Below are 21632 nucleotides of genomic sequence, written 5' to 3'. Positions count from 1 at the left end.
CAGCTGGCTGCCCCAGCTGGCTGTTTGTCAATCATTGTTATCTCACACCAGAATCTGAGGTGCCATTGAGGAAGGAATGTGGGGCAGGATACGGGTAATTTATTAGGCATTCCCGCCCCTTGAGGCTTCAAGATAGTAGGGGGACAGATGTCACACAAACATTTACTATAGCTGGGAGGGTAAGCACTGTAGAAGGGGTAAAGGCGGATTTGGGGGCATGCACAGAGGAAGCAATCGGTTCCAGCTGACTTGAGGGCCATGGGGACTTTGAGGAAGAGACAGTGTTTGAATCAGTACTTGAAAGGTAAATAGGCATGGAGGCTGCACTAGGGGAGGAGCTAGCAGGCATTTAACACACTGAAGCAGGAAAGCACAGGAAGCTTTCAGGGGTGGCTAGCTGTTTGGCTGATGGAATAAGATGTCTGTTGAAAGCTTAGAACTTGCAGCAAATCCTGGTTCTGGGTCCCATTAGCTGTGACCAAAACTTATTTGATGTCTCCCCGCTTTCAAGTCTATAGATCACAGCTTATGGCACCTGCTTTGTGCAGCTGTGGGGTTAAATGAGAGCGTATATAAAGCTTCTGCCTTACTCTAGTGCCTTGTGTTAGATGTGCCCAAAATATCATTGTGGGTAGATCTTTTGGAATATAGCTGAGGTAGGACCCTGATCAAGAGTTTTAAATTCTTTGCTAAGGAGTTCACACTTTATTTAGGGAACTTGAAAGGTTTTTCAGAAGGAATAGGACGTGATCTGATTTATTGTTTAAAAAGATCATTTTATTTGACCCTTGGAGGTTTTTTATATTGATTGTCCTCATTTGAAGGTCCAACACAATTTCAAAGTAAGGTTGCTTTTCCTTACTAGAAATAACTACTAAAGTGTTGATTGAATGCACTTTTCATGGACATTAACTTTTTTTTTCTTTAAATGTAAAGCTATTTTTATATTGGTAGTACTAAAACCATCTTTTTATTCCTAATTGCTATTTGGTGATAATACTGCTGGCTTGTATTAGAAAAAAAACTGCTAAAAGCAAATGACTTCCTTATTGTAAAACGAAAAGAAAGTGGTATAGTTTTCCTTCTGCTCTCTCAAAACTGTGTGATTTTTCTAAGCCCTGTCTGGTGGCTACTAGTATTCTGATATATGTACAACAGAATTCTATACTAGAAACCCTCTGGTACAGATGTTTCCCCCACCCCCACCCCAGTATTTGTTATAGCACCAAAAACAAGCTAAACCTTTATCTGCAGAGTTGTAACTTTATTTAGAGACTTAGGTTTGCCTTGGGAATGTGCTTTGGGCCTCAAGCACCAAATGCTACTTCCTGACTCAGTCTTACATAGCAACTTTTCAAAGAACACAGGCCCAGTTGTATCCCATTGTGCAGCTTTCTTTGGGTGCCTGGGAGCAGGGGCGGCGGGTAGAAATAGTTACGCTGTTCCATGAGTCGGGTGTGTCTGACAACATTGCCCCGGTTACTCTTGGGAGTGGCTGCAGTGTTCATCCCCAGACAGGATGACATGCTTAGCATCTATCAAGTTCACATACCTCTTTCCACTGAGATCAGGTTACGATAAGGCACATGGAAAATAGAATAGCAATAATATCCAGAAAGCAAAAAGGAGGATGAAGGAGTAGAAAGCAAAAGGGTGAATCACCAGGACTAACAGTCACTCTAAGTTCGGTTCTGAACTTCCTAGCATCCAAGGCAACGAGGGAAAGGTAATTGTTATCTGGTAGACACACCTATCCTATTCACTACTGTATTTACTTTATGTGTTTATCCAAGAAGCTACACTTCAGTAGAAAAATTACTTTCCCTTTTTGGCAGGGCATCTATTATATACAGAGCATGGATCGAAGTAAAAAGTTACTTGGGTTCCTATTCAAGCTGCTTCTTCTAAAAATAGGCAGTAAGCCAGGTGAGACCTCTAAAGATTCTTCCAGCTCTGAAAGTCTGACTTCTGGTCCTCATCGGAAGTTGGTCGTTGTATGTGCCTAAGAGGGCCCTCATAACATCTCAAAGACCTTCAGATGGGAAGTCCTGATGGCCTGGGTTGGACAGTGTTGGACTTGTAGCTGTCATTCAGAAACTTAGTTAAGCACGTGTCCCTCCCAAGAATGCTCACCATCTGTTTTGGGGGTAAGGGAGGCAGTGAATACATGCAGTTCAGAAAGCCTGGGGTCCCATTCCTGGGTTCTACCCCCAGGCTGCTTCTCAGACCTGGGCAGTCAGGGCTGGCATTCTCTGATCACTAGCTGAGGGCTTTGGAGAGTCATTTTTCTTCCTTCTTTATAGCTGCAGCTAAACTCTCAGTTCCTGGGGACACTTCTCTTGGAGTGGATGTGGTATGCCCACCTCTCGGCCCTCCAGCCAAGCACTCGAGTCCTCTTCGAGTCCTGGGAAGGTTTTGCTGACAGACACTGCCAGGAACCAATGGGGGAATAACAAGCATGAGTGGGAAAGAGTCCAGAACCCTTCAGAAATTAGTTCAGTGCCCCAGGGATTCCCACTTACCCTTGCCTAGCTTCTTCTGAATGTGGGAACTAAAAGCCTCAGTGACGTTTATTTTACGTTTGTCCTAAAATTAGGGCTTCCTGCTTCTCCTTTGTGAGAGCTCCCCATCTCCCTGCAAGAAGGAACACGAGCGTTTTCTCGCAGAAGACTGAGTTCTTAGTGAGGGTCGGATGATAGGCGCTCACTTCCCTTTCCCAAACCTGCCCATCTTCAAGGTACATAGGGGCCCCAGAGACTCCTTCCTCTTCTTAGAAATAGCCCTCCTTGGTGCTCTGGCTGGGCGACTCGATTAGTTGGAGCATCGTCCGTACACCAAAAGGTAGCAGATTTCATCCTGGTCAGGGTGCGCATGGGAGGCATCCAATCTCTCTCTCTCTCTTCCTCCATCCCTCCTTCCCTTCCTATCTCTCTCTAAAATTAATAAACAGTAAACATATCCTTGGTAAGGATTGAAAAAGGAAGAAAGAAATAGCCCTGTTTGGGTGTTGCCTTGAACCCCTCTACAGTTCCCCCCCAGGGGCCCCTTGACTGTTCTTCACCCACCATTGCTACTGAGCATGGGTTACTTGATTTTCATTGCCATGGCCTTTCTGTTCTACCCTTCAAGACATGGTCTTTTTTAAAGTCTGGCCTTTTTTCCCCTTTAATTTAACTTGTATGTAAATTATACAGTGTACTGTCAGTGTTTACCAGGTCAGACTTAATTTTGTGAGGGATTAGTTTGCATTAATGGAAAGTGTGAGTTATACATTATATTGAAGAAATGTGTATTTTCTAGTGTATGTAACTCAAAGTAGGTTACCACTGTTGCCTGACAGAGGCTTAATGAGAAGATAGTTAATTTTAATTATAGTGTCAAGTGTTTGTAAGTGCTTGAAGATGTTTGAAGAATTTGTTTTCTGCGAGCCTTGAACACTTTACGCTGTTCATCAGCAGTGTCGGTGGGTGAAGGGCTGGCTCTCGAAGGCACTGCCTTCCAGCCTCCCTTCCCAGCGTCCGTGATTCCAGAGTGATGCGACTGGACTTCCCCTGCAGTCAAGAAATAGAGCGTTTAACACTGCGATTCTTCTTGTCGGTGATGTCAGGAGAGGAAGAGGAGTGGGAAAATAAAGCCTTTATGGTAGAACTAGTGACTCAGTTCCCGTCCTGTACTCTGTGTGAACTTCTTTCGGGTTCAGAGTGTGCTATTGTCAGACTTGGACTACAAGAGGAAATGTTCTTCGTGTAAACAAATTAGAACAAACATGTCAGTAAGACATTTTACTAATATCCTTTTGGATACTCGGAGAAGATCATTATAAATTTTTCATTTCTAACATGTAGTGGGGGAAGTGGCTTTCTTCTAAAATGTCAAGGTGTTGAATATTCTGTGAGGGTATCCACATGGATGTGTTAATGACGTCACGGTGAGGATGCTTAGCAAGCCTTCGGAGTGATGTTTCCAGTACAGATTAGCTCACTTAGCAAGAAAACCTGGAGTTTGATGCTAGGACCCAGGACTGGTTAGCGTACCTGGGCTCCATGTGCGCCCACCGGAGAGACGTTTCTCACGTGACCTCAGCAAGCAGGAGGGAAGAGGGCTCAGTGGCGTCAGATACATAATGAGTAGGAAAGTGATCAAGCTCAAGTCCTTCCGGAAGGAGATACAAAGTACGGTCCTCCGGGACCCTGCCTCTTCTCTCCGCAGTATCACCTAGCGTAGGACAGGGCGTCTCCCCTCCCCTGCAGGCAAGCCCGCGGCTCATCTGCCGTGTGCCTGTTCCCAGAGTCCAGATGTCACCCCTCGCCTGTCAGACCTCTGCTTCTTCTCCATAGGCCCCTGCTCTCATATTTCTGATTCTTACCTTCGGTTTCTCTGTCTGCTCTTCGTGATTGTAAATGCCTGGGCATGGTTTTGATAAAAGCAATGAGCTATTTTTATCCTCATAAATTATTTCACCTAAGTCACTGTTTACATTTTGGAGCATGGATAAAGAAAAGTTTATTTTATATGTGTATCAAACCTGAGCTGGTGTGGCTCCAGAGACCAACACCAGGGCCATGGATGATGGAAGTTGGGTAGGAAGTTACATGGATGATGAGTTCAAGGTCAGCCTCAGGGAGAATTTTCTGACAGAGCAGTCTAAAGCCCAATGCTTCCACACAGGTCTGGATAACCATGTTGGGGACACTGCAGAGTGGACTCCCACATGATCGGTGGCTGAGCTATATAGATCTCTCAAAGTCTGGCATGTTTCATGTACCTGAGTTGGGCCCTAGCTAGTTAGTTATTACCCAGGGACCTTGGAAAACATGTGTGTTCTTCATAAGCCTTGCTTTTTTAATAAGGTAGGGTTGGTGTAGAGAATGTGTGAATGTATAAAAGAAGTCGTTAGCACTACATCTGACTCGTAGTAAAAGTACTTAGTCATTCAAGTCAGGGAGGCAAGCTCTGGGGACTGAGAGCAGGTTTCAGTCCTCGCCCTGCCATTTACAAGTTGCATGCCTGAGACAGTTTACTGAACTCTGTGGTTAGTTTTCTTATTTGTAAAATAGTACTAAAAGTAAAACCTGTCTGAGTTTTTAACAAATAAGATACTGTGTATGCCACTAACATGAAATTTTCCTCCCGAGTTTGTGGTAGGATTGTACTGTCCTATCCTGTACTTCCCTTGAAGCTCGGTGGGGCCGGTGTATTGAGTGGAGAAGCCACAGGCGTCTCTTCTGGCAGAAGCTTCTAGGAGCCAGTGGACAATTCACCAGGCTCCCTCCTGCTCTGCCGTGACCACCAGCAACATTCTCCATGGCGGAGGCTCCATCACAGCCTGGGTCTCTCAGCTCACAGCAGCTTTGTTAGCCTGATAAAAAATAAACTTCTTAAGCCATCGATATTTTGACATTTTTTGTAACTGCAGCAAAGCCTGGCACATTCTGAGTGGCATACCACATGAGCAGCCTTCACTCTGGATGTGAAGTTAGATTTCAGCTACAGTGAATACAGAATGCCAGCTGCGTGGACTCAGACACCTGGGCCACAAAGACCTGGGAAAGGCTGAATACTGACCACGCGGCTCCACGCGGGCCTGTCTGTAGAACCGCCCTCAGGTGTGCTATGAAATGTCCGTTGCCTGGTGTGGACATGCCGGACCCTTTCCTCGTGTGACTGAGCTCAAGCAGCCTTTCTTTAAGCAAAGGCTCATTGTACCTGGCCTGGGGACTAAGCAGGCAGGTGTTATCTGTCCCCTCATTCTGCTCTCTCTCTCTCTTACATTCTGACCCTCAGTGCCTCCCAGAGCCTCAGGAGACTCCTGCCTCAGTCCACATCGCCCAGGAGTCCACAAGAGCCCCCCGCCCTGCCAGTTTGGGTGGTGCGCCTCTGCATGCGCTCTCCTTCCCTGTTTGTTCCTCTCCCTCTGGAGCTCTAGGGGATGAATGTGACATGTCACAGGGGACAGCTCTCTTTGGGCGCCTGAACACTGTTTGGGCAGCCCCAGTAATGGTTGAGATGAGTGAGTGGAGCTCACTTAATGTTGCGCTGGAGGCTTGGATTGTTGCAGAGATGACTCAGTGTCAGTTTTTGACGTCTGTCCAGGGCTGTGGCTTTTCCTTAGCCTTTGTTCCAGAACATTGAGGTGACAGTGGAAATGTTTCTGCTGCCTGAAGGAAAACATTATTAGAAATGGCTTTCACAGGGCTGCTGGTGTTCCGCCTTTCATGTAAGGTAATAATAGCCAAGTAATTCTGAGGACTGAAAGAGGCTAGCAGTCATTTTAGAAAATAGCATCTTTTCTGCTAGAACAGTAATTCATGTTTATTTTTTTTTTAAATTGGAACATATGAAAGCATAATAAAAAGAATGACTCTTCATAACCCCATGGTACAAAAATAACCATTGTTCCTTTTGGTTTTTACATGTAAGTACATTTTTAAATGAAATCGGAATGATAACAGTAGCAAATATTATTGAAACCATTCTCTGTGCCAGGAAGTCTTTAAGCATGTTATGTGCGTTATCTTATTTTTCCTCACAACAACCCTTTGAAGACTCATCCCCATTTTACAGAAGAACAAACTGAAGCACAGAGAGGCTAAGTCATTTCTCCAAGGGCACACAGCTCATAAGAGTGGTGCCAAGATGGAAAGCAAAGCAGTCTGCCTCCAGAGTCCTGGGCCTTGACTACTCCATGATACTGTCTCACAGTAAAGGCACATTTCATGGAATGGGATTACTTTCCATGGAATTTTGTAGTGTGAGCTCTGAGTAGTCTGGCTCTATCTCCTTAGTCTGTAGATTGGGATCTAAAACCACAGATGGGATTTGATTTACCTAGAACAGCATAGCTGGTAAATGTCAGTGCCAAAATTGGAACACGTCCCCTGACCCACACAGTCCACATGCACACTGGCTCCAGCGAGGTGTGCACCTTTGTCCCCTCCCCATGCCACAGCCCTGAAACAGCTCACTGTTGTTCTCAGTGCTGAGTCCGGATGGGAGGTCAGACACACGGAGGACTCGCATGGCTTTCTTCCCAGCATGTACATGAAATTGGAGTTTGTGTTCAGGGAGTATATAGGCATCTAGTGTTTGCTGACTCTTTATTACCCCGCAGAGGTGGGGCTGTGAAAGGCTGCAAGGAGTGGCCCAGCAGTAGGTCCAGCTTTTCACCCTTATCAAACACTTCTAACAGATTTGCTGACGAGCAGTAAGAGTGATTGATTGGAGCTTTAAATGCCATAGCTTCCCTCAACCTGGATTCTCCAAGCATTGTTATAACTCTGAGTGAGCCAAAAGTCAGCCAGCTCTGTGTGCGTAAACATTCCTCTCTATTAGAGGCTGTCCTGGCCCAACAGCGTATAAGAGAACGAGGCCATTGTGCTGAGGTGCCAGAGTGGCCGGGTGGCCAGCTGCCGTGTGGTTGAGGAAGGAGGAACAGGCGGTGATTTACTGCTGCAGTCGGTAAGATAGAACTCCCTCTGTATCTTCAAGTGTGGTGGTGGACTTCTCAATTGAGAATGCCAAGCAGGTTGGTTGGGTTTTTTTTTAATAGGTTAATCTATTCTAGTGAGCCCAAGGAGGGCAAGAGCAAGTTCTTATAAATCTCACAAACAATGTAGAGTGAAAAAAAGACAAGAATGCTGAAGACGGTCCGGTTACCCTGGAGGTGGGGGTGATGTGGTTGTGTGACTGACCGGAGCATGAGGAAGTTTCTGTTCTGGTTTTCTTTTTTAACTGGGTCCTAGTTACATAATGTGTTCGGTTTACAGAAATTCATAGTTTTATACATAATAAATGTTCTCTTTTCTGAGTATAAATTATACTTAAAAGCCCTTATTTGGGTTTGTGTATGTTGTTACACATTGATCTCCATTTCCTTGAATCAGTGTGAAGTGATGTATAATTTATTACCTGGATATTAGGAAACATCTTTACCTGGAGTGGTCAGGTCTGTATGAGCAGAACTTCGGAAATCATTTTTTTTATTCTATTAAAATGTATCTAAAATGACTTCAGGGTAGACTCCTGAACAGTGGAGAATGATGTCATTTTAGTTCAGCAGACATTTTATTGACAGCCTCCTGTGAATCAGGGTCAGTGCTAGTGCAGGCTGGATACAGGCGTGAGCCATCTCTCCCCTGAGGAGCCTGCGCCCTGTGGGGGTTCGAGCCCCTGCATGGGTGGTAAAGGAGTGGAGTGGTGCCTCAGAAGCACCATGGAGGACCGCAGAAAGGAAAGGCAGCTTTCCAATGGGACTAGGAAAATCTTCATAGAAGAAATGGCATTTGAAATGAATTTTACAGCGTATGTAGGATTTTAATTAGCAGAGGTGGATGGGTGGTAGGCATTGTCAGTATTAGACACAGGAGGAAGGCCATAGGAAATTCATATATATATTCTGGGAACTTCGTGTTGCATGGTTGCCTCAAGATGACCGGCATCCATCAGATACAAGGTGAAGCCTGAAAGGTAAGCTGTGGCCTTACAGTGGCCAAGTTTTATTATTTGAGAGGCATTAGGGAGCCAAAGTTTCTGAAAAGTACAGAAGCTTGGTTAGATTAGACATCTTTAATAAGATCAATTTCCTAGCCTCATGATTGTACCAGGAGCGTATCTGCCCAAACTAAACATTTGCTAGGTTTAGGCATTCTTTATTACTGTAATTTGAGCCTATTCCTGTTTGGATCTGCTGGTGAACCATAGATACATTGCTTCCTTGTGTTTCCTGTACTCATCTCTCTAGGACTTGATGATTATTATGCATCTTCTTTAGTCCCTACACCCATCCCTCCGTCTTGGCCAGGTGAAGTCGCAGTTCCTTTATCCTCTTTTCAAACATCCTCTTTTGCAGTCTGATAGTGATTTGGCATTTAGTGCCATCCAGCCTGATGCTCTTGTGCCAGATAAAACCACCAGTGTCGCTGATGTGTGGCAAAATTGTGTGTGGGAAGAGAGAGACCAAAAAATATTGGCAGCCTTCTCTAAGTCATGAAGGAGGCCTGACCCACAGCCCGGGGTTGTGTCCCACGGTGCCTGCCACTGGGCTCCCTGCTCTGGAGAACGGCACTGGCTTGGATTTTTCACATGGCAGGCTGGTTCATGTTCACTGCTGGCAGCAGTCCTCATTTGAATCTTGGCCACTTAGGCAATATGAGGTTTTTTGAGTTAATATCTTACAAATTTTTTTATTATGTCAGCATACTATCCTCTTAAAAAAAGATAACTTGGGCTGCGTGTTGTCTTATCTCCCACTTTTTATCAAGGCATTATTCTAATCAAAGTGTTGTTACCTTGACAAATAAGGTGCTTCAGTTTAGATCTTATGAACCTTTGTGTAGAGAATGTATTCAGACACAGCAAAGAGCTCTTTTTAGTCCTCTGGGAACACAGGTCATAGTGTGTCCTGACTGGAAAGAGGACCTGAGTTAGGTGATTCGATCCAAATCTGACTCCTTCAAGTCTCAGGTTCTACTCCCTATGTGGCTCTGACACATCCTTTGCCGGCCTTGGTCGTGGGGATCGAACAAAACCCCATGAACATCCGCAGTGCCTGGTGCACAGACTGCATTTGTCTTCCCTTCTAGAGCACGACCAGCACCCCTGTTTGCACCCCGCCCATCCCTGCTGCCCCTGCCAAGATGCTCAGCTTTGCACATTAGTTCTTTTTCCCAGGTGGCCCTTGAATGAGAAAACTATTTCACATGGTCTTAGCATTAGTACTGTTTTATGAAATCACTTTGGTTGTGGTTTGTGGTTATTTCCATATCTAAATACTATTGTTGTATTACTCAATTATTAAAATTAATCTTGTACCATATTATTTCATCACATCTGCTTAATGATTTCATTAAGAAAATAATTTCTTGTATAGATGAATGTATTTCTTAGAACTTAACTTTCTTTTATCTTTCTTTCTTCCTTTTTTTTTTCATTCTCCTATTTAATGATTGAGTTCTGAATTGGATACACTTCCCACAATGGTGAGGTTCACTGTGAGTGGGTTGAGGCATCCCAGTTACCCGGGCACTTTGGGAAACCAGGACTGACTGGTAACCTCATTCCATTATGCATTTCTACTCTGGCAACCAAAAGTTGCCATCTTATCAGACAGAAAACTGGATACCCTGGGAGATCTGAATCTCTCAGTTAGTGCGTGGAAGGAGAAGGCTAACACGAGAAGGGGTTGGGTTATCCTATGTTCAACCTGAGAGGATAGTAGGGAGGTTTTTAAAAATCTGGGACTTAATGTGTGTCTGTTGTGTGTGCACAAATTTTATCACAGTAACTGTCTCTTAGACTTCAGACCTTAAAGTGCTTCTGCCCTGTCTTTTTCAGGTAGAACGACATGACATGACTACCCTAAGCCTGCCCCTGAACATACGCCGAGGCGGGTCGGACACCAACCTCAACTTTGACGTACCAGATGGCATCCTGGACTTCCACAAGGTCAAACTAAGTGCAGACAGCCTGAAACAAAAAATTCTTAAGGTAACAGAGCAGATCAAAATCGAGCAGACATCGCGTGACGGGAACGTTGCCGAGTATCTGAAACTAGTCAGCAGCGCCGACAAACAGCAGGCTGGCCGTATCAAACAAGTCTTTGAGAAGAAGAATCAGAAATCAGCTCACTCCATTGCCCAGCTGCAGAAGAAGTTAGAACAGTACCACAGAAAGCTCAGGGAGATCGAACAGAATGGAGCCTCCAGAAGCTCAAAGGACGTTTCCAAAGACAACCTGAAGGACATCCAGCACTCCCTGAAAGATGCCCACGCCAAGTCTCGAACTGCCCCGCACAGCATGGAGAGCAGTAAATCGGGCATGCCCGGGGTCTCCCTCACTCCACCTGTATTTGTCTTCAGTAAGTCTAGAGAGTTTGCCAATTTGATCCGGAATAAGTTTGGCAGTGCAGACAACATCGCTCACTTAAAAAATTCCTTAGATGAGTTTAGGCCTGAGGCAAGCGCCAGGGGCTACGGTGGCAGCGCAACCATCGTGGACAAGCCCAAGTACGGCAGCGACGACGAGTGTTCGAGCGGCACGTCGGGCTCCGCGGACAGTAACGGGAACCAGTCGTTCGGGGCCGGCGGAGCAGGCACACTGGACAGCCAGGGGAAGCTCACCGTGATCCTGGAGGAATTGAGGGAGATCAAGGACACCCAGGCACAGCTGGCCGAGGACATCGAGGCGCTGAAGGTGCAGTTTAAGAGAGAATATGGTTTTATTTCTCAGACCCTGCAAGAGGAGAGATACAGGTATTTCAGACTGTTCTTTTAGAATGTATTTGGAGGCATGAGTTACTAACTGCAGAGAGATTGCTCAACAGTGATGTGCTGATGGTTGCATTTTTCATAAAGAAGAATGCGGGTCAAAAGGCATTTAGGGATCAGTAATTTTTTCCATACTTCATACTTGACAGTTTAGAGAAAGACATTATATGTGTGGGTCTGTGAAAATATCACTGTGTTAGTCTTTGACTCATGTGCATATTAAGCTCCTGATTCAGGGACTTCTGTTGGGAAGTTTTATTACACTCGTTCACAGATCTGTATTTGATTTTTGTCCTAATAACTATCAAATGGAAAACTAATTCATTGTCCAACAAGGTAGATTTATTTAGTACATCAGTATTAAAGTCGTTATGTAGCATTTTTTTTTACCTACTGTATCTTGCTCATTAAACTTTTCCCCCTAAACAAAGTGTTCAAAATAGATTTTAAGATTAAAATATAAATTTCAAATCTGTGGATTATACATGGTAGGGAAAACAGTATATTTACAGTTGTGAGTACATGAAATACAGAGTTTATTCTTGTATTATTATTTATTAATTTTTGTATTCTTTTCCATATAACCAACTGTAAACCTACTTTTGCCCCACCCTGTGTTGTCTAATTTTAGACATGTTTTATAGGCTGGCTTTTATGTGTTAATAAAAACTGTATATGACCAAATATAAGGTGATTTTCCACCATTTTCCCAATAAAAATTCTCCAGAGGTTTTTTGGTCAAAATGAATATGTTAACTTATAAAAATGTAGATTAAAAAGTGAATATATATATATTACATATTATAAGATTTCAAATTTAAGTTTAGCTTACATGTTTTATATCTGATACATGGTTTTATATATATATTTAGGAACATGGCTTATCTTCAGCTCATATTTTATGAAATAATTTTTAAACCTTCCTCATAATCTTTGACTTTGGTTTCTTTGTCACACAAGAAATATTTTTGAGTCACAAACTTTCCAGAGAATATTAACCTTAATTCTGTTAGAATAGTTTGGGATATAGCACTCTTTGGATCCAAATTTTATCCCAAGTCACAAATACACATTTACATAAATTTAGGAAAGTGTTTGTTCTCCTTTGCTTATATTAGCTATACTTGTGATCTCCATGATTTCGCCGCTGACTGCATTGCTTACTCTAAGCATTCTTCAAAAGGCTTGTTTATAACACCAACATGGGGCACCTATGAAGTCCTACCTGAGAATAAGCTTAAATGTGTAATTTTGTCTCATTTTTAAAAAATTATTCTAGCATATGTTCTATATAAACATATTAAAACTGGCATTGATCGGCGTCATTTCAAGCTGACACAAATAGTGCTTCCCCAAACAGTGCTTTCTGTTTCAAAATAAATATTATAAGCTTATGTAAATATAAGACAAATTCCTCTTGTCTGAAGCGGTGAGGGCTGAGAATAGGGGTCTTTGTGCCTCTGTTACCTTAGACTTTTGGGAATGCCACCTGATAAGCCATCTATAATTTATAATGAGTTTAACTTCCAGGAGCTGAAACACGTATTCAGAATTAATGTGTGCACTGGGAAATAGTGGGATTGGCTCCAGCGCAGTGATTGGTTCTTTCCTTGTGGGCACTCTGGTGCCTGAGAGCCGTGCTGCAAACCGCTGGGCACCATGGGGTGGAGAGGGGAGGGGCACTGGGATGCATGCGGGCCCTTGCTCTCAGCCGGAGCCCAGACCACACTGCCTGCTGACCAGCCGTGGCGTATGTGTCATTGCTGAGGTCTGTGTTGTCGTCATCGCTGCCCGCCGAGGTGCTGGTCTGACCTGGGTGGAAAAGCCAAATTGGCTTTGCATGAAACCTCAGCGCGGAGGACGGAGTCAGGACTGCAGAGACCGGTCTTTTCTAGACTGGAAGTCAGTGTTCCCCAGCTAGATGTTTCTTTTGGAAACACAGTCACCAGGAGATGAAAACAAGCCGAGGGGCACTGACGACAGTGAGATATGAAGGACGTCGTTCTAGAATGTGCTGTCAGAACACCTTTGCAATGTCGTGCTCAGAATTGCTCCTCTCTTTCCAAAGGTACGAGCGACTGGAAGACCAGCTCCATGACCTGACGGACCTGCATCAGCACGAGATGGCCGACCTGAAGCAGGAGCTGGCCAGCATCGAGGAGAAGGTGGCCTACCAGGCCTACGAGCGCTCGCGGGACGTCCAGGTGCCTGTCCTCTGCCAGTAGGCGCTCCGCAGGCACTGCCCAGCGCCGACACATCTGACAAACGAAGTGCCCATTACCCCTGAGCCCTGAAGGCTTTCTGGCTCATGGAGCAAGCATTTCTGCACCTTATTTACCCCATTAGCTCATGCTACAGACGTTACTGAGTAACAAAGCTGTATTCTGTTTACTTTCTGCCTAAAGTAGTTAATATTTATTATCCACCCCCAAGCTCCTCATCTATACCCTATTCTCTTCACACAACCAGAAATTTTTTAAATTTTAATACATAAAAAATATTGCTTCTGTAATTGGAAGTTTATATCTTTTGACTGCCTTTACCCATTTGCCCCTGCTCCCCACCTCTGGCAACTACCAATGTGTCCCGTTTGTATGAGTTCAGATTTTTTAGATTCAACATGTGAGATCATATAGTATTTATCTTGCTCTGACTTATTTCACTTAGCATAATACCCTCTAGAACAATGCATGTTGTTGCAAATGATGGTATTTCCTTCTTACTAATGGCCACATAGTATTCTATTATAGACAGAATACCACATTTCTTTATTTATTCATTCATCAGTAGGCACTCGGTTTGTCTCCGTATCTTGGCTGTTGTAAACCATGCCTCAGTGACCATGGGGGCACAGATACCTCTCTAGATACTGATTTTGTTTCCTTTGGGTATATACCTAAAAATGGGACTGCTGGACCATGGGATAGCACTAGTCTTATGTAGGGGACAGTTTGGGTTAATACTGTTCTTCCTTTTTTAAAGAAACATACTTTAGGGACAAATGGGTAAGATTGAGGGAGGGACTTCGGAAGTCATTTCAGCGTGTTTCAGTTCCATCTCTTGTTCATTGGTGCAAAAGGTCGTCTCTGTGAGTGACTGGAGGGTCTTTCTTGTTATGATCGATAGAACCCCGGCTCTCCTACTTTCTGTGTGACCCAGGGCGAGTCAGCTCTCTGTGCTTCAGTTTCCTCATCTATAAAATGGAAATATTAATGAGAAATATTTCCTGAGGTGGTCCAGAGGATAATGGGATGATAACTTAAAGTACTTAAATCTTTGCCTGACACATAAACAGTTAAGAAATAAATGCTGACCATTGTTTTTGTTATGTTGGTGAGTTACATATGTCCCAGGGCTCCTAGCTCGCCTTTGTTCTTTTTTCTGGTTCCTTCTGTTCTCAGAGCCACGTGATCCAAGGGGATGGGCTAGTATAGGCAGGGCAGCTACAGCCCATGGGTATGCAAGGGTTTGTGGTTATTTTAAGCAAATGAGTATTGGGTTTGTTTGTTTTTTAATCCTGAATTCCCAATTAAAATAGTGTAAAAGGTAATCCTGTCCTTTGTCTTTATCCCCAATAAGTTAAATACTGGACCTGTGGAAGCACTAAAGGTTTTGGGGCTGAGTGTCTCCTAGTGGGCACTGTGACTAAAGTTCCTTGCAACACATTGCTCATTTTTTTGGATGTTTCTTTTGGTAACAAAAATTTGGTACAGTTCTAAGGCAATTCTGTTTATATATGTAATTCATCTAGCCAATCAAATATGAGTGAATTTGCCTAAAATGTTGACCTTTTGTCTTGTTCTATCACTTTCTCCATGCCTTGTCCAAAATGAAGGCCACCCTGGGCCCAGGTGTTTGAAACGAATACATGATTTCTGGGGCACTTGCCTGTCGTCTCGGGAAGCCAGCATTTTTTAGAATGTGAGGATCTAAAGAACTTTCTGTCGGTAGCCTATGTAACGAAAGTTATATAGTAACAGCAAACCCTGTTCTTTGGCCCATAGAGTATATTCAGCAGAAGAAAGCAGATCATGTTAGAGCCGTTCTGCTGTTTCAGCCCTGAAAAGATGACTGTGTTTCAGTTGAGCAAACACGTGTTGGTGAATGAGTTAGGTAGCAGGCTAGCGAACTGAAGGGGGCTCATTGTACTGCCTCTGCTTAGGTGCCTTCCTCTCAAGAGACTACAGATTTTTTCTCTTTCAAGCTTCATATCCCAAAACCCCACCTCCTGAGTGTTCAGCTAGCACGCAGCACCTGCTGCGTGCTCCTCACTACCTCCTGGCCTGGCACCATGAGCCTGTCCTCTGCCTCATGCGGCCATGGCCTCTCGGCTGGGGAAGAGGGCGGAAGGGAGGCTTGGCATAGTCTGATGGGTCCAGAAGGCTCCTCGCGGGACGTGACAGTAGGTGGGAGACCTGAAAGACGAATGAGGGAGCCACCGGTGAGGAGGGGCAGGAGTGGGGAGGCAGACATCTCAGACACAGGGCACTGCATGTGCACAGGCCCTGGGCTGGCTTCTTGTCAGAACCTGACAAAGCCAGTATGGCCAGAGCACAGTGAGGGGAAGGGGGCTGGCATGAGGTGAGTCAAGACAGAGTGGCTGGGCCTAAGCCATGGTAAAGATTTTAAAGGTTTTACAAAAAGGAATGACATTATATATGCTTCTCTAAAGGTCATTTGGGCCGCTGTGTGGAAAGTGGATTCATGGGGTTGAGAATCAAGAGGGTGTATGGAAAAATCTGTGTAGCTCACAGGCAAGAGATCCTGGTGGCTTAGATTGGGGTTGTGACTGTGGGAGGGGAGAGAAGCGAACCCGCTGAGGTAGATATTGGATGTTGCAGCAGCAGGGCTGGGTGATGCTGTTGATGAGTGCTCTCAGGCTCCTGGGATAAGGAACTGGGTGGATCGGGGGCTGGTTTTGAGGAAAGGAACACAGGAAAGGAAACAAAGTTTGTGGCAGGTGCAGAAGAAGGTGTAATACACAAATCTACATTTGGACATGTTGCATTGAGGTGCTTTTAAGAAGCTCAGATGAAGATGTTAAGGGGTCTTATAGATACGTGAGTCGATCTCAGAAGAGACAGCTGGACTAGAAGTATACTTAGAGTCATCTGTGTCTTAGTCACTGAAGGCTTGGAAAGATCGAGATCTAGCGAGGATGCGTAGCCTCAGATAGTGTCTGGAGCGACACAGCATTCCGAGAGCAGGCGGAAGCAGAGCTGTCCCACAGTCCGTCCTGCTCCCTCCGTGCCCCGCCGGTCTGTGATGGCACACACAGACTCCGAGCGGTGAAACAAGGACTAGCACTTGGAGAGAGCAGCTACTCCATGGCTGGAGGTAGACAACTGTCCCAAAATAGAGCCCTACCTTTCCTCTGGTTTGTCCCTCATGGTACCAACAGATGCCAATGTTTTAGGCATTTTATTTCATGTATGGGTGGAGTCAAAATATGTAATTTCTCATTTATGATTTTTATGGTTGTATATACGTGCTCATTCTACCCATAAATAACAAGATAAAATGAGCCTTGGGATTCTTGTTTTATTTCTTTGCTGTCGTCGTCGTCACCCTTGTCAGCCAGGTTATGTGAAGCTGCCTCAACACCAAGCATTCTCAGCTGGGGGTTTGCGTGCACTTAAGGGCAGGTGCTCACATGTTGCCCGTGACCTCACAGCATTTGATCCTTGCTCTTGCTTTTGCCCACAGGAAGCCTTGGAGTCCTGCCAGACTCGCATTTCTAAGCTGGAGCTGCACCAGCAGGAGCAGCAAGCTCTGCAGACAGACACAGTGAACGCCAAAGTTCTGCTGGGGAAGTGCATCAACGTGGTCCTGGCCTTCATGACTGTCATCTTGGTGTGCGTGTCCACCATCGCGAAGTTTGTCTCGCCCATGATGAAGAGCCGCTTTCACATTCTCGGCACCTTCTTTGCTGTGACTCTTCTGGCAATATTTTGTAAAAACTGGGACCATATTCTGTGTGCCATAGAAAGGATAATAATACCCAGATGAAACCACTGGTTCCCATCTTCAAGTTTCTTCAAGTTTTTATTTTAAAGGGAACTCTGTGCATACTACCAAATTTCCAAATGAACAGTTGTGCCAACTGAAGATTACCGGAAGGGCTGGGGCTGTGTGTTGTAAATAACTACAATTCTCTTAACTCGGTAGCAGTCACCAGCCAGTCCTCAGTCCCTGTGCCTGGTTAACATGTGTCTGTTTCAGAAGCTCGCCCCACACTGCTCACTGCCTTAATCGGACCAGATTTCCTGCCTGCCTGACTCACCCAGCATGGTAGACCTCTGGTTGTTGAGCACTTGGCGTAATTAGTGGCTCAGAAGAAAAGGGAATTTCAGTCTCTATCTCAAGTCTCTATCAAAATTGAGCTCACCATTGTTAGTGGCCATGTTTTCCCCGAGTCCTCTAAGTAGCAAGGGTGCAGCACGAATCAGGGAAGGGAAAAGCCCAGGCACTGACTGTGTCAACCTCTCACGGCTGATGGAAGTGCAGGACATCCTTGTGTGATCCATCCCAATGGTCCGCAGTTGGCCACAGTTCCCGTATGTGCCCAGTGTCCACAGTGGTCATTTACGTGTGACTCTCTGTGACATGGAAATCTTATTTTACACCATGTATTCACCCAAAGTCTCACTTAGTTGCTCTGTTGCACTTTAAATGGTAAGACACGAGGGTGTGTGAATGAGGCTTCTGCCTTCTCATGCCCTCGGAGCCACACACCTGATTGCATCCTAACTGGCTGCCAAATGCCCAGCCTCCAAAGCACGGAGAAATGTTTCCCATCCCTCATCAGACTGCAGCTTTAACATGGGAGTCCTGTGAGCACTACTCTGGAGGTTTGTAATTCGACACACCTTGATTTTGATAACCCCCCATGAGGGTGTGATTCACTTTATTTGCAGGTCTGCGAGGGGTTGCAAAGCTCCCTCAGTAAATGAAAACACATGATGCTTGTGTTGCGGGGTTTTTTTTTCGTTAAGAAGGAAAACTGAATCATAGTTTCTAAAGCTGAAGTGCACTAAGGTAGGAACACTGGAAGCAGGAGGAAGTATGACACGTGTCTAACTGGATGGCAGCTAGATGGGTGGGAGCCATTTGCCTGGATGAGGATTGAGAGGGTCCGCTCAGGACCCTGAGAGACCAGCCAGAATAAGATAAATTAGACGCTGTGTCTGAGCCAGTGTTGCCATCTGTCTTCTAGGATCTCACTGAAAATAAGTCCTACGATAACAGTGGCAACAATTCCACATTCCCACGAGGGCAGCGTCTTTGGCCTATTTGGGAGATGAGTGACACTGTCCGTTAAATCTGTCCCTCTGTCCACTAAATCTGTCCCTCTGTCCACATGAAAGGAAACTGCTCCCTAGGCCCTCACCTCCCACTTCCATTATCTGGGGCATAAAGGTGCATGTTGGTGAACATTTTCTTCCAGAAAACATCAAGTGACCTGGATTTGAATTAAGTGCAATATTTTGCAAACAGCTGCTTGTAGGGAAATCTCCTGAAAAAATGTGATGGTGCACCACGGTTTGAAAGAGCGGAGTTGTCGGGCACTTGGTGCAACTCTGGGTGTGAGTCTCACAACATGAGCTTTTTGGTTTTTTAGGGTTATAATCAGTTCACAAACTTATACAGCTCTCACCATCACCTAATTCCAGACACGAGCTTTTTAAGACATAAACACAATTTCATGAAATCATCGGCTGTGGGAATCCAGTGATTTAGGGAAGAGGACTCAGGAAAGAGGGAGTTACTAGTCCCATCTGCATCTCATGGCTGTCTCCTATCACTGGCAGGCTCTCCCTGGGTCTGCCAAGCTTGCTGTAAATACACTGTGTTCCATCAAATCCAGGGGACAGAGACAGGTTCCAGGTCCAGGGAAGTCAGGGAGAGAGAACAGTGCACTTCCTTATGCGTTTATATTTCTGTGGCCAGCCACCCCCCTTTACCTGTGGGCATCAGCCTCCATGAGGGCTCAGGGCTGGGTGTAACTTACATACTTGCATCAGGCTGGGTCCCAGGTAGGCCCCTCTTGATGTCTGTGAACCCTTCTGCAGCACTGTGACATGCCAGGGTCTGGGGTGGGTATAGGTGCTGCTGGTAGTTTAGCAAGAATGGGTGAGAGCTCCAGCCCTGAACTAAGGGTTCTGGGGCATCTAGGAAGACATTGTCCTGCCGTCACCACATGCCACTCCGTGGCTCAGCCTAGCACGTTTGCTGTGACACTTCCCAGACCTGCGGTCAGTGTGTGCTCCCCAGTGAGAGAAGTGAAGGGAGTGGGGAGCTGCACACTCCAACCCCTGCAGTCTGGCGCAGTGGGCAAGCTGCCAGAACTGGCCAGTCTGAAATAGTGTAGTGCCTAAATCATTGCACCTCGCCGTGAGTTCTTTTACAGAGTTCCTATTTTTGGTGATTCTCATTAGACACTGGATTAGTTTGTTCTCACTTGGACATGCTCAACCTACACGGCATATTTATTTTAGAGTTTCGTTGAAAGTTCATGAAGCTTTCTAGTTGATGGTGTACCCCAAGGGTGCTTTTACTCTCTGTAGTTTATTCTCTTCTTGAGGAATAAACTCTCCCACCGCCTGTTTTTCTGCACTGCGTAAGGAAATTAAATAAAATGTTATTTAAGTATACAACTAAAATAGTGTTCAAGCTATGACATGTCCTGAAACTGGATATTTAATTAACATTTAAGCCAACTAATCCCTTTTCCCCACCTTACCTTGGTAGTAAACACCTTGTGCATCCCTACTGAAGCCAGTTGTGGGACGGGCGGGCACCTGCTCATCCAGTGAACTCACTGAGGCATTTAAATATTGGACGTGGGATTCTAGCACTGGAATGTTTGGTGACATTATTTTCATGATTGCCAAGACAATGAGAGTTTGCTGAGGCGAAAACAAGAACCTTTATGGGTTTTGAGTTGGCTATTCCAGCTTATATTTTGAGTATGATTAAGCCAGAGCAGAACACTATCCCCCCCAAAATAAATAAATACATTTAAAGCCACAACAAAGAGGCAGTAAATAAAAGTCCTGTATTGCTGATTTGGGGCAGTGAAAGTTTCTAGCGCCTGCCTTTTGTACTTACGTGCTCACTCTGATCTCCTGGTAGATGGAAACCTGAAACCCCTCCTCTTCTCACTTCCGCCCGCTGCTCTTACCCCTCTCTGCCACTCCACATCCCTGTGAGCTTACCCCTCCCCTGCTTTGTCGTCTTGTTCTCACCGAAATATTGCCCCACGGTGTCTGTTCATCACCCTTCCATTCTTCTAGCCTATGAGATTTCATAATGGGTTCGATGATAGTGCCAGGAACTGGCTCCCCTGGGGCAACTCATTACCTTTGTCCTTTTTGTTTGGATTTTAAATACCAAGTTATTTTGCATTGAATGGGAACATTTCTTTTGCATTGAAACCAAACATAGTTGTACTGGTTTGGAAAGACATTTAATTATACTTACTAATATGAATGTGAGTATTAAATAAACCTATTTTGCATATTTGTATAATTTTGAGGAACCAGTGGTAGGACAAAGTGGCATTATTTAAAATTCAGGGCTTTATCTGGAGGGAGATATTTCAAGAAATTTAGCATATGTGCTAAGGAAAGAGTTGATCTAAAAAAACCGAGTCACTGAAAACTGTGAGATTGGCCTGTTTACCTCAGAAGTAGTTACGAAGTTTAAGAAAATGGTGTAGGTAATTAGTATTTGAAACCCATAAGATATAAAGCAGAATCAACCTATAATTTTCTAAAATCACTACAATTTCTGTTTCTGAGAAGCTGGAAAGTAATGTACCTGAATTGTTTTAGGAATGATTTGTGTGTGGCAATTTTAATTTATGTATTTAAAGCATGTCTCACTGTGTTTGTCCTAAGAGAAATGTTTCAACCAAATGTGCTGTGTGTTAATGTTTAAGCAGTAGATAGTGGCTCTGGAAGTAAAAACTGGAAATGTTTATTGTGTGCTCCATCGCATCATTTCTGCTTTGTGGGATACTATATTCATGTCAGCCTAGAACTGTAAGTTCTCTGCAGATCACCCCATTCAAAGCAGGTGCCATTATTTTTTTAAAATAAACACTTGATGTTAGCTTTGATGTTAAATAAAGAGCTAGATTTCTTAAAATTTCCCATTTGTCGGAGTCAGTATCAACAGCAGTTTGTGTGTGTGTATGTCACTGATTTTTTAAACAGACTTTATTTCAAGCAAACTTGATGGGAAGGTACAGAGATTTCCCATATACCCCATCCCCACACGTGCACAGCCTCCCTGCTGCCAATGACCCCACCGGAGGGTACCCTTGACACAATTAATGAACCTGCATTTACACTTCAGTATCTC

General features: G+C 44.6%; 1 protein-coding gene across 6 annotated transcripts in view; it reads left to right on the top strand.

Moving 5' to 3' along the window:
* The window catches only part of TMCC3 (transmembrane and coiled-coil domain family 3), a 94695-nt gene extending 73279 nt beyond the window's left edge, over positions 1-21416 (top strand). For 4 of the 6 annotated variants that reach the window (XM_045830466.1, XM_045830461.1, XM_045830464.1 and 1 more), the window contains exons 2-4: positions 10333-11249; positions 13333-13468; positions 16971-21416. In XM_045830466.1, coding sequence (XP_045686422.1) covers positions 10348-11249; positions 13333-13468; positions 16971-17273 — 1341 coding nt within the window. In that variant the 5' untranslated portion in view covers positions 10333-10347 and the 3' untranslated portion in view covers positions 17274-21416. Of the gene's footprint in view, positions 1-7226; positions 7526-10332; positions 11250-13332; positions 13469-16970 lie in introns of those variants that run through there. The other 2 variants (XM_045830463.1, XM_045830462.1) reach the window with 2 other exon arrangements.
* Positions 21417-21632: the final 216 nt, after the last annotated feature.

The sequence above is a fragment of the Phyllostomus hastatus genome, unplaced genomic scaffold, assembly GCF_019186645.2.
Source record: "Phyllostomus hastatus isolate PE091 unplaced genomic scaffold, TTU_PhHast_1.1 phas_contig_152, whole genome shotgun sequence".
Taxonomy (NCBI): Eukaryota; Metazoa; Chordata; class Mammalia; order Chiroptera; family Phyllostomidae; genus Phyllostomus; species Phyllostomus hastatus.
This window is presented reverse-complemented; position numbering and strand designations above follow the sequence as displayed.